The sequence below is a fragment of the Haliaeetus leucocephalus genome, unplaced genomic scaffold, assembly GCF_000737465.1.
Source record: "Haliaeetus leucocephalus isolate CR32 unplaced genomic scaffold, Haliaeetus_leucocephalus-4.0 Scaffold2, whole genome shotgun sequence".
Classification (NCBI taxonomy): Eukaryota; Metazoa; Chordata; class Aves; order Accipitriformes; family Accipitridae; genus Haliaeetus; species Haliaeetus leucocephalus.
The window spans coordinates 2,241,598-2,259,266 of NW_010972438.1; the positions used below are offsets into that span (position 1 = coordinate 2,241,598).

At 44.1% G+C, this 17,669-nt stretch overlaps 1 protein-coding gene across 1 annotated transcript in view; it reads right to left on the minus strand.

Annotated features, from left to right (window-relative positions):
* Window positions 1–17,669, minus strand: part of ITPR1 (inositol 1,4,5-trisphosphate receptor, type 1) — a 165,127-nt gene that overhangs the window by 58,398 nt on the left and 89,060 nt on the right. The window contains exons 38-39 of the mRNA XM_010570399.1: window positions 6,428–6,560; window positions 4,816–5,006 (exon numbers count right to left, since the gene is read on the minus strand). Coding sequence (XP_010568701.1) covers window positions 4,816–5,006; window positions 6,428–6,560 — 324 coding nt within the window. The remainder of the gene's footprint in view (window positions 1–4,815; window positions 5,007–6,427; window positions 6,561–17,669) is intronic.

Here is a 17,669-nt window from a genome sequence, read left to right on the forward strand (position 1 = left end):
GCGCAGGGAACGGACCAAGCTTTCATCTCTTCCGAAGGAGATGCAGCTCCGTGTGGAGCATGCCCACGAGGAACAGCACCTGCCACGCAAGCTCCGGCAAAGCGTGCCCACGCCAGCGCCCTGGGGGGACGGGTACCACGCGCCGGCCGGCAGCATCCCAGATGCAGGGCATGCTCGCCCCTCGCCATTTCGGAGGAGAGCGTGGGGCCGGCTGGGCATCCCCCCCTTCACCCCAGGGCTGCTCTGTGCAGAACCGCTGACGCCAGCTCTCTCGAGGTGGATGCTGAGGGTTATATAAATTAATAAAGGGGTTTATGTAATTTTCAGTTCAGTGAGCTGCAGCATTTGTCAAGTTAATTTGTTGTCCGGTTTTGACCCTGCGGTTCCACCTCTGCTTCTGTCTCCTTACAAATGAGGGCAGGCTTCCCACTGAAAACCAGAGCTCCTGCTGAGCGGGAGCGACACGCTCACCGGACACAGCTTCGACGCTTTCATCACCATCTCTGTTAACAAAGAACCTGACAGCATTTCTAAGTGAATTCTAAAACCTAAAAATAACCCAGAAGACTTTCCATCCAGAGAGCTTTAAGTGGGCAAAGACGTCTGTCTTTCTCCCGGAGCAGTTAATTTATCACATCCATGTTCACCCCTGCAGCAAAACACAGAGTAGCACGGGATTCAGTGTGCCATACACCACCAGCTTAGCCTCTTTCCTACAGGTAAACCAGGAGCATTTTTTCTTGTCCTGCTTCTCCCCCACATTCATTTTCTTAACAATACAATAGAAATAACTCCTGCCAATTATAATAAGGAACATTTCTAGATTTGCTTTTCTGCTAGAGTTGGCAACCACCTACTTTGCCTAGCCATAATATTGGCCCTGCATGTATCTAATGAAACAGTTACACCTATTCCAGTTATCCCTTCCCAACATCATGGGGATCTCTTCTCCCACTGAAGCTCATGGGAGTTACCTGGGAACTCCCATTATTAACCATATTACAATCATCATGTGCAAGTTCCTGTGTGTCAGTACAAACCTTTTGCTTAACTTCAGGCCGAATTCATTTCCCGTGTGAAAAGCTGGAGTTAAGAAAATGCCATGCAGGGGTGACACATTGCTGGCTTTGCTGCCAAAAAGCCTTTTTACATAACCTGTCCCTATCTCACCAGTTTCCTATTCTCAAAGGCCTGCAGATATAAGCAATTTAAGTTCAGTAAAAATTATTCAGACCAAGCACAGAATAAACTTATTCAGAATACTATAAATCAAGACCTGTTAATAATAACCAGAAAAATTGTGAAATGAAGATAAACTGTGTTAGACCTCAAAGACAAAGCTGTCTGATTAGGCTACGCCAACTTTCGTAATGACAAATGTATCTGATGCAAAATGAACACAGTTATTAGTCCAGAGACTGAAGATGACTCTTCCACTGGCAGTTACTGGAAACTGCCGTAGAACTTCAGAAAATCCACTCTGCAGGTTGCAGAGGTTGTAAAGCCCTACCTACTTAATCTGCAAAACTTACCAAAAGGACATAGATTAGAGAAAGATCAGGATAAAAGACCATGGGAAGTATTGGGTTCATTTTCCTAAGTGCATCTAGTTTCCTTAAGCAGACAAATTTTGCAGTGTATTTTGTAAAAATGAAATCTTACTACGTAGGAGACCATCTCATTGCTGCACTCAATAAATCTTTACTGTACTGTAGCGAAAGACTGCTCTATAAAACCCGTTGGACGTGAAGCTGTGCAGACTAGCGAGTACCCTGTGCAGCTCTCCCGTACCGGCAGTGCTCCTGAACAGCGGGGCTGCACCCAGAGCCTTCTGTATTTTCTGGGGGAGCAGATAAGCTATTCTTTCAACGCGAAGAAAGAAAAGCTCGGTTACGTGAATTTAACATCTCAGGACGCCAGCTTAACTTGGACACCGTTCAGCAATTACCCCGGGAGATACAGACCTGAAATCGTGATTTTACTAAAGAGCAAGCCTCCACCTTCGCTTTGATTCACCAGCATGGAGCTAGCTGTTCTCCCAGAAGTTAAGCTTTGTGGTTGGTGTTTTTTTCCATTAAAGTTTTACTTACTTGGCTTTCATGACTAAAATACTATTGAAAGATCAGAGCGCTGAATATGTGCTGTTCTTGACTGACACTGTAGTAGTCCCCGCGGGCTCTGACTGCGCTAGAGCCAGTGCAAGTAAAGCAAGAACTCACTCCCTAGCACCAGGAGATTAACCAATACAGAGGTAAGTCAGGGAACACCTTTGTGCACTGATAAACCTTCTTTTTTTTCCTTCTGCTATCAGGCCACTGGATTGCTATGGCACAGAATATCTGCATTACAACTGCTCCATAGGCTATTTTCAATAAAGTCTCATCTGTGCTTTGCATGCATGAGTAAGAGCTCCTGGGTGTGTCCAAGACCTCAGAGCTCGCAGCATTAGCTGTAGGCATCACAAGTCATTTGGTTCCTAAAACATTCTGTACTTAAAAGCAGCCTACACCAGAGCCCCCTCCCAGCCCTTCGCTGCTGCATTAGCGCACGTACATGCACAGAGTAACTGCTGGCTGCCCAGAACATTTTCTAAAGGTAAAGACAACCACAAAGCACTTATTCCTGAGTGGGAAAGGACGGAAAATAGTTACTCTGGTTTGCGGAAGTAACATTTATAAAGGCAAGAGTGCAAAGGAAACTGCCAGGACGGTAAGGCGGGCGGGATGTGAAAGCATTGCACCATTTGCTGCAAGCATCCTATGCCAGCAGCTCATTCCTAACCGCATAGTTACTTTACAGACTCCTGGCTCCCAGTTATAGACAGCAAATGCAAACTAAAGAATCTCCCTTTTTGGTGAAAAAGGTGTCTTTGGAGATTGATCGCAGATTTCCCTGTTTGTTTTGACCAGACGAGCTAAGGAATCTGCTTCCAACACTGATTCGCACACAGCGGGAAGTGACTCGACTCAGTCCATTAGTTCTGGGCTCCAGCACAAGCAAAGGATTTCTCCACGTCACGCTGGTGCAGAATTTGTTTTTCCTTCCAGCATGACAGCGTGAGGTTACCTGAGGCTCCCTGAGAGCTAGGAAGATGAAAGCTCAGCTTCCTTTACATTGGAGAAGAGCAGGAAATTTAAAGGAGTGACTCTCCCCAAGGAATGTGAATCCTGTCACTGCAGTTTAAGGTGACATTTAAACGCTCAATTCCCACTTTGTCTTTTGCAAAAAAGCTTCACTCTAGAGCATATACACAGTGGAAAAAGGAGGGTACTGATTACAGAGACAGCACGAAGGAGACCAAAAATGTTCCCCCTCCTCTCAAGAGAAGTTTGCATGAACACAAGAGGTGCTGCTGTATAGATCTAGTGCATGTTTTAACCATAATGACCAATTATAACTAGCCAGGATTCAGCCCCACGTTACACTTAATCAAATCTTACCACATATTGCTGCCCAGAAGATACAGCTGCTCTTTAGCACATCTCTGGTCAGGTTTGAGCCAGCCACTTCTATGGGACCAAATCCGTTTTCACTGGCAGGCTGGTTTTCCATCACATCAGCCACTTAATTCAACTCACCGCTCAGCTGCACGAGCCGTACGAAGAGGGGACCAGCAGAGCTGACCAGAACAGGACGGGCCATTTTGGCAACAGCCCACACTGAGGTTCGATTAAGCACAACGTGGAGTGCTGCCCTCAGTCCGGTCAAACATTCCTCCCAGAAGCTGCCATGAAGGTCTAGTTAAGAGTAACGCTGTAAGTGCGGTGGCTCTCTGCTGCGGCAGCCGTACCAGAGACAGACCACGTCTTTCGGAAGTTTGGTTTTCAGGGCAGAAAAAGAAAAGACTGGGGAGTGGTAACACTATACCGGGAACAGTGTGCCACACATATAAGATTTTTTTTAGTTCTCTTTGCCCAAGCTCTTCTGAAAATGCTAGCATGTTTTATCTTTAAGTACCTAAATAAATGTTCCTAATTAGGATGCAGCACAAATGGCATCCAATTATAAGCCTAAATCTGTATGTATATCAAACATTTGGACGTATCATTTCTCCGAGTGAAAGGAACAATCTGCAAAATTTGCCTTCTTAAACAAATCACCAATTGTTTTGTTCAGATGTGTGAAACACATTGCAGCAGGGTAGGAAAGGGGTAACACTCTCTGGAATAGCTACACATAAAGCCCATTGTCCAAGACAGAAAGAGACAGTTTGCAAACAGAACACATGCAAAGTCAAAAGAATAAAATATAACGTATTCAATAATCTTCGTAGGCATATTTTGCCGTAATAAGGTTTTACTTTCTGTTTGGAAGAATACCATACAAGCTAGTTGGTGTTACGTTCATTAAAATCTACAACAGGCACAATTCTCCTTTAGGGAAACAAAATCCTTATTTAAAACACAGAAATGAAGGACAGCAAGATCACAGGAGGACGGTGGTGGTCTGGAGTTTACTGTTATTTTAAATTCCAGTCTGAAATCTAACAACTAGTTGTAAAAGTGTCTGAGCATGTTGCAGTTGCTTGAACTTACTCATAGAAGTAGTCACATTAACTCACACTACAAGGCTGTTTTGTTATACATTCCTCTATATTGCCCTGGGAAATACCTCAATGACCTAGTGCCCATGCAAACATTTCATAAGTTAACTTTTGCATGGTAGACACTGATATTTTTCTTAATTACAAGTCAAAGATCATTTAGTCATTTCCCCTCCCATCTCCTTAACCTCCTCAAGTTTCCTGGATTTCATAAAAACATTTCCCTTGCCAACATGTTTTAGTTATAAGCTTGAAGTTTTCCATTTCCCTACCTGTATTGTAGTGTTCCCACCTTCCAGAAGGGCAATGGCTAGCAGGATGCTCTCATGGAAGACTCTGTCACTGGTGGCATTCATGATGAGATCTATGACCAGGTTGGATGCACCTTCTTTATCCAGATGACACTGGACATCTGCCAAACTCATCTCACCTCGGCTCATTGAACTCGATCCAGAGCTTCCTCCTATAAAGGCGATCACGAGAAACAGGCTGAGATTCAAATGCCACCACCCTACAGTGATGGCACCTCTCGTCTGGTTTAAATTATTAACCTATCCTGAACGGTGCGTACACGTTTATTAACAGTGATGAACTCGGCCCCTAGCATTTCTGCAAGGAAGAGTTTGTAACTTAAAGCACAGATCGGGCATGTTATAAGATGGGTACTTAACATCGCTTTAACGTGCGCGAGTCTGCAGGAGGTGGTGTCCTGAGGGAGGACAGCCTGGGCTGGCAATGGGAAATGGTTATTGCCACTGCTGCCTTCATTAGCAGCAGAAAATGGAGAGACAGCTGCTGTATTGGAAGAGGATTCTGCAAACAGCGTGGATTCAGGGATACAAAGAAAGGCTCTGCAGGACCAGCAAGGGGATGGAAAAAAGGCAAAACAAATTCCAGAGGATGGCAAAGCCAACACTACGCTTCCGTGCAATTACAGAACCGTGAACTTCATGGATAAACAGACCAAACAAGAGAAGCAAGCAAGAGTTTGTGGAAGTGGCAGGAAGAACAAGGACTGAAGCAAAAGGCTCTAGAAAGTAGAAGAGTATGGCAGCAGACAGCACAACACGAGGACTAATGAAATACATATCAACTTCAGAAAATATGGGGGAAATAGGGTTTTTGGGGTTGGTTGGTTTGTTTCTGATCAGGCCTCCTTTCAACAGGATTACCCACTGTCTTTATTTTGAAGAGGCAAAACCTACTGAACTCTGTTTTGACAAAACATGCTTGACATTACTGACTTCTTTAGCAATGGTCTCAAATTAAATAAACTGCACTTTGTAACTGACTTCAAACCGAATTTTTGCTCATCCTATCCTGCAATCTCTCTGTAATACAATGAAATGTTTTTGTTTCACATATGGTTAATAATCCGACATCCTTATGAGCACATCTCCAAAGTATTATTGCAAATATTAAATTGATCAGGTTTTCTAAGTACATCCATTCAAAGCAAAGTCACAAAATTCAAGCCAACCCAAGACAGTCTCTGGAAAGTATAGAAAGCTCTGGCTGCTCAATTTAAAGTACTTTCTCAAATGCACTCAGGATAAAAAGAACAGTGCTCTCAGCTGCATGAGGAAAAAGCAGTTGACACGATTAGAGACAGGAGAGCGGTGCTCCGCTCAGCCTAAAGCAGAATCCCTCAAGGAGAGTTAAAACACGTTGGAGTTTCTAAAGCCAGGAGTGACCTGCAAGCAGGACTTCTTCCCCATCCATATGGATAGTTTCTTCTTTTTGGGGATATCATAGAACAGAACAGTAGGGGGAAAAAAACGCCCTGTTTCACCTGTAAGATATGGATTTGTCAGGCAGACAGAGACACACAGCATCTGGCAGGGCAGATCACACGAACCGCTGATGAGCAGGAGCGGGTCCTACCTCCTGCCCCGGCTTTGCTGGCGCCTCCGGCAGACAAGGGGCCATTGCCGAAGGTGGTGAGGCTCTCGCGCCGTCCCGCCGGTCTCACATTGCCATAGTAACGGTTGACCAAAACTTGCCTGAGTGCCTCACCCTTGATTCAAAGAGGATAACAAAATCATGATGTGAGCTTAATGAATAAACAAACTACTAATATTCAGCAGCAAGGGGACTGGTGTTATCGTTAGCCTACTTGTAAGTGAGGGAGGGGGAACCGAAACCCTGGAGATTTGGAAAAAACCACTGAGCATCTCCCAGTGTGCTCGGGCAGGCTGGGACACTGGGAGGGGGGGGTCTCATGGGGCTTAAATAAGATTATGGGTTCCCAGCACCAGAAACAGCTACAGTTCAGTTTTTGTGTAAAGCTTTCTAGACAGATTTTATTCTCAACGATTTTTTTTTTTTTAAATTAAGATCTATTGCCTCAATCTTAAATGTAAAAAACTTGCCTCTGTATGGCACCAACACAAAATGAAGAGGAGGGTTAGAGAAGGAGTAACATTAGAAATGGCTTTGCGAGTGAGCAGTCCCATCTTCCCAAACCTATTTTGCCATTTCACCAACATTACAGGGACGCTCTCTTGCCTCCCCTCCATCAGCAAGCGATGCGATCTAACGCTGCCAGCCGCCCGAGCGGAAACCCGAGCGATCCCCTGCTGCATCCCGGCTCTTTGTTCCCCGTGTCCCTGCTGGCAGCCGCCCAAGCCGGCCGGTCACGCCAGCAGTCAGCATCCCAGCACATGAGCCCGCGGACACCGCGGGGCACCGGTCCTCAGATAACCCCGACATCCCGGTCCCGCAGCCCCGGGAGCTGCCGGCACATCCCCGCGGAGCACGCACCGCTGCCGTCAGCGGAGACCAAAACACCTCCCAGGTCGAACGTTAACCTGCGGACCCTGCGCTGCTCCCACTTAAGTCTTTACAGGAATTCCCAGGAATTCAGAGAGCTGTCCAAAAGCTGGCGGCGCTGCCAGCAACGGGCAGACACGCAAACACCGCAGTTGGATTAACAGATTTTTGTAAGGTCTTTGTGCAAAAAGGAGAACGGGTGATTATTTTACCTGGGAGCTACTGCTCTGCTAACGGCGGCGTGCTGTGGTGACAGCAGTACCAGCCTGAGACAGTGTTTGAGAGAGGGGAGGAAGAGGGTTTTCTGGGGATTCCAAAAAACAAAACAAAACAAACAAACAAAAATATCGATCTAGCCAAGAATAATGTCATATTAAAAATCTGTCAGGATGAACTAAATTATCTTAATCTCCATTCACAAAACAAGTGCTTGACACTGATTTTCAGTTGCACTTCAAATGAAATTAGTTGTCTGACTGTAGATTCAAAATGTCATTAACTACAAGGTTTAATAACATTAGCTGTCATGCAAGTGAAACCTTACTTTTTAAACTTTCACAAGAGGCCCTTTAAACACAAATAAATAAAAGGAACAACGTAAATGCGCATTAATTGGCTCATACAAAACTCCAGCACTGCCGCAGCCACGCTGCTTTTGATACAAAGTTGGCAGCCACAAAAGGTAGCTTAGAGAAATCCTTATACCCCAATGCACTGGCAAGACAAAAACCTGTCTGGAAATTAACAGTCTTTTACCAAACTTCAGACATGACTTCCAAACGGAGAAGCCCAACACCTGCCTGCAGCTGGTCAGGGATCGCTGCCCTCCCTGCAAGGCTGGTGCTAATGTCAGGGCTCCCACTGTCTGCTTCTTGTCAATACAATTTAGCAGATTAAAAATTGTTCCTATAGATTATTAGTGTGAAAGCTGCAGCCCAGGAGCTGCATTTTACAGAATCAGATGGGGATAGGGGAAGCAGCAGGGAGACAAGATGTAAAATAAACACAAAGAGAGCTTGCCAACCAGCTGCTTCCAAAGTCCCCCAAAAAAGAAAAAAAAGGCAAGTGACTTTGGAAGCAACAGTAGAAGATGATGAGCACTTTTTCAAGGGGCATACGCTTCCTATCACCGCTTGGGCCAAAGAGTGAACATGTAGGAGAGGCAAGAGACTCAGCTGAAAAGCTCAAGCAAATTCTTATCCCAGAGGAACTACTGACTGACAGCAACATGAGAGTGTTTAGTACATGATGTAGTGCTTTAACCATATTTCTGTTCTCAGTCTGGCAGGTAAGGAAGGCTACATGACAGAACAAGGCCAAGCCAGACAAAAAAACCCCTTAACTACATCTTCCTTCTACACGTGTACCGATTAGAAAGGCAACTTGATACCCATGCAAGCCCTATGCCAAAAATCAAGTTACAATGGAGTTCTCACATTACCTTTTTCCTCTTCTGTTAAACTAACTGGCAGTCGTTATATCAACTGGCATTTAAAAATGGTAATTTCTACTACTTACTACAAAGCTAACACCACACATCCAACCCCAAGAACTACTGTTCAGTAAACTCCAGCTCCTCCTGAATTCAGGAGGGTAACTAAAGCTCCTGGAGTTGTCTCTAGACTTTCCTTCTGGTCCACCATGGAACAGAAGACAACTTCTATTCCATGGTCAAAATAGTTGGGGTGAGGGGAGAGACCTTACCGGGAGCTGCTGCTCTGAGGACAGACCTGCAGCCCCTCTGCTGTCTATAGGAGTAGTGTATTCAAAATGGGACAAGTAACCAGAAAATACAAGAGGGAACACGTATCAAGCATTTGTTGTTTCTAGTCTGAAAGCATGCTGATTAATGGTTTCCACGGTTTGGCAATCAGCATTCACTAGCATTTTGAATTCTAACTGGGACTAAAAACTTTGTTTCCTACAAAATTATTCAAATCCACTGTGTTAGCCAACAAATATATGAGTATGCGATCAAAGTAGAGGGGAGAAAAAATAAGTGGCATTTAAGAAATGTTATAATTAATTCAGCTGCAATGCTTGGCTCCGGAACAGTTTTTTAACCATCATGTTACTGTTGTGCACCACTTTGATGCGTACAGTATGCAAACAAATATCAGATGTTTGGCGGCAATAAGAAAAATCAAATATGCTACCTAGATAAAAAAACCAACAGCATTCAGTTTCATCTGCATTCACCATCAAGGTAAACTAACAGTAAGTGTTATACAAACACTATTGTACACGTATCAGTAAAGCAAGAGGCAATACACAACCCAGTTTAATTGATCTCAAAACCCTGTTATAATCTTTAAAACAGAGAATCTTTAACAATATCTAAGAGTGAAGCAGTTATAAGTTGCTGCTATTCTGTTCCCAGCTACAAGAGCAGAAGAAATCGAGAAATGTATTAACGACATTGACTTTGCAGCTTGGCTGTTTACGAAGGGGAAGGTGCGGCCAAAGCACGCAAGCTCCACAAGCACTGATAAATGTCGCTTCATACTTGTGCGATCATCACCAAAGGGGAGTGCTTTGAAAGTGTGAACAGACTAGACCAGGATCTGAGGTTTAATTCAGAGCAGCCAAGCACTTGCCCCTTCTATTTAGTACAAGAGAAGGTGCTCCAGCACCCCATTTTGTAAGCATGGCTGATCATTTTAGATTTCCCGACAGCAAGCAGTTAACCACAGAAGCTTCTTACATGACTTACGCTTCACTGTTTAAAAGGAAAAGACAGAGGATTAGTTCTGAACGTGCTTGACTGCTGTACATACCCTTCTATGATCCTCCAGTTGCCTCTGTGGTAGACTTTGATCAAGCTCCTGCTGTGCATGCAGAAATTTCATTTTAAAGTAGAACAACACTGAAGACACACTAACAACTTTGCACTCATGGAAAATATTAAGGGAAGTCACAGCTGAAAGCAAGGGGGCAGATGAGGAAGATTGACTGACAAGCTATCTAAACAGAACATCTGCCTTCAATCAGCTCTGGCAGTACTTAACCAGTCTCCTCTGCCACCCTCCAGCAGACCACCATGGCATGCACATATGCCAACACATTTCTAATGGAATTAAAGAAAACACATAGTCTGTCTAATTTTACAGTTACCAGTAACACACAAGAGTTTTTAAGAACTCAAACCATGCATGCCCATGCATACATATACACAGATACACACACACATACAAACACCCCATCCCACTATACACACACTTCTGGTGGAAGTGTAGGTACTTCGTTATATCTGACCGTGGTCAATGAAGCTCTTTTGAGACTGCGGAGGGCCTCCGACAAAACCTGTGCGATTTCTGTTCCAATGCCGTGGACTTCAGAGGGGTTTCACTGATTTACTGAACAAAGTCCCTCGGCACGTGCATGTTTCCAAATCAAATCTCTCTTATTTCAGATATTAAGTATCTAAAGGAAGCAAATTTTCAGGAATAGTACTTCCACTTTGTAAACCTGAAGTACATTGAGTTTTTGCTGCTTTAAAGCATTCTGAAAATGTGTAGGAACAACTGCTCTATACAGGGACCCATCTTAAACCAGGAGCCATCTCCCAAACATCTCAAAGTCATTCGATGACCACTCAGACTTTCAGTTTACATTTAAACACTGTTCCACAAAAACTACAAATACAAGGCCTAAACTACCACAAATTGCATTTTTTCATTCATGATTTCAAATATAATCTTCATATTCGTATAGCTCAGAGTATCAACACTGTGCTAGATTTAGACTTCCATGTGGTTTCAGTTAGGTTTGCACTGATACAGCACCCAGTTGTACACCCTGCCAATACCATCATCTGGATGTTCCATTAATTTTAATTCTTATGTCTTCATTTTGGCAAATAATCCATCTTATGCGAACTGATGCTGGGGTATCCCATAAAGGAAATGTGCCTACATATCCTATTCACCATAGAGCTAGTAACCTTGAAGATGTGAAGTGACCATTAACTGTTTCACTAGGGTGCTTTAACGAGACACCTAGCTGCTCTGGGATTATGAAGCTTCCACTAACTTCTTCTGACACCTCCATTTCCTTATTAAAGTTTTTAAATATGTGAGACAACATTAGGACCTTATTAGGAGCCAGCAAAATGAAGTCTCACTTTGCTAAAGCAGGGGGATTTGAGAGCAGACTTTTCAAACACTGCCTCCCTTAAAAGCTAAAGGGAAATGGCTGAAAGACCTGCACTACCTTGGATTGGTCAAAATGCTTGTCCTTTGGGTTCCTTACTTTGTCCAGGAACATAGATTTGGGACTGATTTACATGCTTTGATATATTTTCAGACTATCGTGCTGATGCTGCATTGGATTAAACCACTTCAACAAAGCTACTTATTTTTCACTGTCTAGCACCACGCAGAAACACACATTTCACAGGGTTTTTACCAACAAGACACTCCACCAGGACTACTTCAAAACACCAATATTTGCCTGTTGTACAAATATAGGTGGGTGACACACCTCTACAGAGCTTTCCGTTTCTGGAGGTTGCGGCAGCTAGTTGAAAGTAAAATGCAGAAAAATTAGTCATTCTTCAAGAATCTTTCATCCCAACAGAAATCTAGTGGTCAACACTTAGGGGAAGGGAGCTAGCAAAGCACTTGACTTCAGTTGAATCATCACAAATGAATTATAGCCATAATTACTGTTTACACCCTCCCACCCACCCACCACGCTCCTAAAAGGGCTACATTTTGAAAATTTAGCAGGTATCCTTTGAACATCCCAAACTACTTTGCATGAACACAGAGGCACAAACAAAAAGCTTGAGTTGCAGGTGCACACAGGCCTGCAACGCAGAAATGCACTTTTGGGCAGCCTGCTCGGACCGCGCACCCGGGATCTGCAACTCGCAGAGGGTGAAGGCAGCACACCCATCCCCAGCGGGGAGGAGGAGGAGGAGGAGGAGGGAGGAAGCCAGGGCTGCATGTCACAGAAAGGCAGCAGCCTTACAATGTTAGTTTAAAAAAAAATGCTTTCAGTGGGTTCTCATCTATAAACATACTTTTCTTGAGATAAAAGATATGTGATACAGCACCAAACACGAGCAATGAAATAAGAGGCTTACCAGTGACGGCTTTTCAAATTTAAAATGCTGATCACCACATTGAAACAGATGAAGACGAGCAACTTTTATCTAGTAGAGCTTAGACATACAACAGAGACCTAAACATTCAAATGAAACTGCCTACTTAATCGTGGCTAAATTGATTTAACCTCTCAGGAACAGACACTAAGAAATAAGACGATACAGTGGGACCAATTTAAGTCAGCCACTCATCGTCCATGTCCGCCTAGGGCACACAAACTAGACAGACAAATCAAGCATCGGCTGGGAGAGCAACCGTGGTATTTTAACCTAATATCTGCTGCAGCCTAGGAAATGCACAGCAAAGGGAGAGGAAGGACATGGGATCCAGAAGCTGAAATACGGAGAGACTCCGCTTCCCGGGAAGGAGCCAGAGGAGCGAGCGCTTCCCCAGCGGTGCTCCATGGGCAGGGGCTCCTTGGCCAGGAAGAACTGTTCTCTGTTCTTCTCCTAATGGACTTTCCTCCTGGCTAATTCACATGGCCTTTGGTACACAGTTTCCTTGCATTGTCACCACTCTTGGAAACTTCGCAAGCATGCAAACCATTTCTCTCCTGGTCAAATTGAAGCAGGGAGCATCTGAGCCAGAGGATCTAAAGTTAACAGGAAAAACCTCATTTATGCAGAGGAACACACAGTTCCTGCACAGCCCGCTTTGTACACCCTTGCTGCTCGTAGGCTGGACACTGGGAATGCCGTATCAAGTCATTAGGGAGTCTGGGCACATTGTTGTGATTGCAGACACCGTCTGCACAACTTGCTTCAGAGCAAAGCAAAAAATTCCTCCTTTCTTAAGTGGTCAACAGCAGTAAGGAAATTGTGCATATTCCCCTGTAAGGGAAATCAGGTACCTTCCTTCCAGGGAAGGGGAGATTGAAGCTGGCAGGTCAAGTGGACGTGACTGCCACAAGGTAACGTCCTGGACTTTGGATTCTGGATGAAAGCATTCTTACTCCCGGGGTTACACCATGACCCCAAGTTAATGAAACATACGTGTACATTTTGGGGCTGAAACCCAGCACAGACGAAGAATCAGCAGGAAATTAGTTTGATCTTTCCAACTTAATTGGAGAAGGAAAAAGTACATATTCTAGCTAGCAAATTCCTATGCCTTCCCACTTCAGCGCAGACAGCATGTATAAATAGATCAGCATGTTAGAACCAGCCCCACAAACTCATCTGCAAGCAAAAGCTACTGCCCTTGGCAATGCTCAGATGGATCATTCCAAGTAAGCACGGCCTTCAGCAATCTTTCAGTAAGAATATAAACTCCAAATACTGAAATTGATATTCTTTGAGTCAAAATGGGTTAAAGCTGTAGTTACCGGGCTGCACTTTGCACTATCCTCTGTGCTGCAACAGCGAAGTATCAGCTTATGCTTTACAAGAAGGATTGAATAGGGTGGGAGAGTAGACAGAAGTAGTAATTTTGCTAGTTTTCTTGTGCCTCCATATACCTCTGCTCTCCACCTAGAAGAAAAGTGATGGTTTGGGGGCCAGGGCCAAGTTTGCGGAATACCGAGTGCCACGGACACCGTGGCCAGCTGTCAAACTGGCATGTCGTGGGTGGCAGGGTCAGAGAACAGTGCAACGTTTTTCCTTTTTGCTAGCAGTAGCAAAAGTTCCTTTCAACTTGCTGCGCAAAACCCCCTCTTCCTTTGAAGTTTCCATTCCCACAAGGCTGGCAAATAAACCACTCATCATTAGCCATAACAGGAGAACTACAATTTCTTTGACCTGTTGGTGACCGTAATGCTTCTAGCATCCATTTCCCCAACACAGACTATGTGCGTTTCCCAGAACGGTCTTTTTCTGACTCAACAGTGGATGTATCCACCTCAAAAACCACCAAAGCAAGTGACAGCTGAAGTGTGAACTCATTATATCTCAACTTATGAGATATGGAAGGGGTTTCGGTCCTTTTCCTTTATGGTTTTGAGGAAGGTATGAAAGTTTAATTTTCATTTGCTTTCAAAAATAACAATCAAGATGGAAGTTACCTAATCCTGTCTTTCATAGAAAAATCAAACAACTAGCACTGGACAAAAAAGTGGAAATGGTTTGAGGAAATGCAGAAAGACTTTCATTCAGGTTTCAAGCCTCAGGATTGCTCTTCTCAAATTTTTTTTCAACTCAACTGTGTAGTAAACATCCAGAATACTGAGCGCCGAAAAGGCCTGAAATGCATTTAAAAGGCAGGTGGAGACTCCAGTTTGCATAGACTGGGTCTCCTCCAGATAGTGGCTTCAACAAAACAGGATAGAAAACATCTCATATTGGAACGTTAAAAATGGGTGGAAAATAATCTTATCAGAAAAACCTGCATGTTTGTGAGACCAGACACATATGAACACTTTCAAAAACCCGATCCTTTTCTCTTCAGCCTCACCAAACTTTGGAGTTTTGACAAAATAACATACAAACCAGCACAGTTACAAGCACAAACCTCCTCCGCTTCAGGCCATCTCCCAGTTCAAAGTTTTGATTGAGAGCTGACAAACCTCAGACTGCTTAACTTCCCCAAGCTGATGCCATTTTCCAAACTACCACCACATCTCCTTTACGTCTTTTTCCAAACATCCCTTGAAATTGGATAAGAAGGTGACTAGCTGGTGCAAGGCAAAAGTAAACTGACACCTGCCCTGGGAGGTCTTCAAGATCAACACCGAGCGTTTTGAAGACCTTAGTCACACTGCATTGATTTGGCTCAGTAGAGAAGCAATAGAAAGAAACGAGATGCCCTGTGCTGTGCAGGAAGGCGGGTTAAATTACCAAGCGGTCCCTTCTGGTCCTGAAATCTGTGAATTCAGGAACTGACCCAACTCCATGCATATGGCATCTAATTATCGGGGTGGCAGGGGGAGAGATTCGGCTTAGAGAAGGAAATAAAAAGGGGAAAAACACAACTACAGAGTCAGTCAGCCAAATATCACGTTAAGCTTTATAACTAGGTTGTATATCTAGATGCAAAGAACTAGAGTGACAATCTCAGATATATATTATTCTGAAACCACTGCTCTCCACCTTGGCTCTTGCATTACCATCTCCCGTATCAGCTGGAGTTCCAGTGGGACTGGCCATTTAGATAGAGTCCTGGAAGTCCCCTTCCACTTTTTCCTCCCTTTTCTGAATTTCTCCTCTTTTCTGCTTGAAATACATTTGGTATAGTTCTTACTTGAAAGACACACAGCAAAAGCACCACCTAGTCTGATTCATGACAACAGACTAGAGCACAAATTATGTTGCTGTCCTTCATAACTCTTCAATAATACCAGAAAACTCCATGTAGGTTACCTGCTTGCCAAGTCTCCTTTGTAAGGCCAATACTGTTACCTTGTAGAACCGAAAAAAATTTGGATAGGAAATTTCTAGCCTTTGCAGATGATATGTAGGTGTTTGTCAAAGATGCATTTGACTTGCTATGGATAAGTTTCAGGGCAGAGGGAAATAATTGGGAACCAAGAACACTGAACTACTTTGACAAACATCCCACGTTATAGTTTACTGTTGTAACAGACCTGCGTCAAATTTGCCAAGCGGTGTATTTTTAGTGATGGAGTATCTCACACCTGCATAAATTCAGAGGCAGCGGGAGATATGGAGCAGCACCTTGTCCTGGCATGGGTCCTCCGAGCCGTGCAGCTCTCCCAGCCCTTGCAGGAGACATGTAGGATTTATGGGGGGCAGAGGCAGTTCCCCGGCTCCCACCGGTGTGTGATGGAGCAGCAGCCACAAGCTCACACCCCCTCGCTTTCCCACTGCAGCGCACACGCAGACTGGGGACGTGGCTAAACATTCCCCCCCCAGCCTTATCTCCGTGAATTTGCTGAGACTTTGCATGCTGCCAGACGATGAGGTGGCAAATTTGGCATAAGGGCTGTCAGCGCCTGCACTGAAAGGTCACCGAGATCTGCCTACAGGAATGCCTTCCCTCATTTTCCAGAGTTTTCAGTTGAGAAAGCATGTTTTACTTGGGCTGGGGCTTTCCTGGAGTTGGAGACCTCAGTCTCCGATATGCCACTGACCTTCAATGAGAGTGCAATCATTTGCTTCTCTAAATCCTCAATCTTGCAGGTCTTTTACAATAACTGAATGTAGTAAGAACTATCTTCACTCCACATTTTACATTAGCAGTTTTAATTAACTGGTAAGATGGTATAACTATTATTTTTTTTTTTTTTTGTTACAAGTAACTATAAGAAATGTTCCAGTCTCCTTTTCCAAAGAGCTCACCAATTCCAGTTCGTGCAATAAAAAAAGTCCAAAGATTGCAGGATTTCTGAAGGAAAAAAAATATAAGGCAGCCCACAAAAATTTATGAGCGCCTGCATTTCCTCTGCTTGAGACATAACAAGTGAAGCACTGTCTAAGTGCAAAATACACAAGAGAAATGACTGTGGAGGAAGCTCCCTCTACAAAGAAAATAATTTGTTAGTGCATCTCTCCAGCACTTAAGAGGTTAAAACATTTTCCAACTGCAATCAGAAGATGCATAAAATAGCACATATTTTGCACCTTATTCAGCCATTGTAGTTTTAATTTGTCATTGATAAAGAGCATTGAGAAGGTTAATTCAGTCAACCCCTTTGAACCAGGATTTTCAGTTCCCTTTTTACCTACTTGAAACCTCAAGACCAAAGTGAAGAGGTTAAAAAAAAAAAAACAAACCCAGAACTATATTGAGTGGGTCTGCAGGTGTATTTTGCTGGATACCGTTTTATCAGCTGCGTAAAGTATCATTACTGAATAAAAACAGAAAAACCCCAACAACAGAAAAAACCCGGGGTTTTACTTAATTCAATTATTTAACTTCAAATCCTAAAAAGGACTAAATAATTACATGGGAAACTCCAGGTGCTTATAGAGGTTTGCTGGATTTGGTCGTTTCAGCGCTTGCTGGCCCCTGCCCCAGCCCTCCCGGGGTGGGGGGAAGCAGCAGAGCACCCCCTCCTCACCCTGAAAAATAAAATACAGATTCAAGGGTACGGGACCAGTGGTCATGGGAAGCCGCAAGAGCCCCACAGTCAGGGCAGCTACCGGCTCGGGGGCCGGCAGCCCCCGCGCAGCCTGCGGTGACTGTAAACATCTCCACCGCGTTTATTGGCAATTACTGCTGAAGGTCACACATCAGCAGCGGGCCCAAATTCCAGGAAAAAAAAGCTGTTCTTATGTAACTGCTGCCTGAATGTTGGCAGGTGCCCAGCGGAGCAGCTCACTGCAATGTGGCTGGGAAGGGGGGGTGTG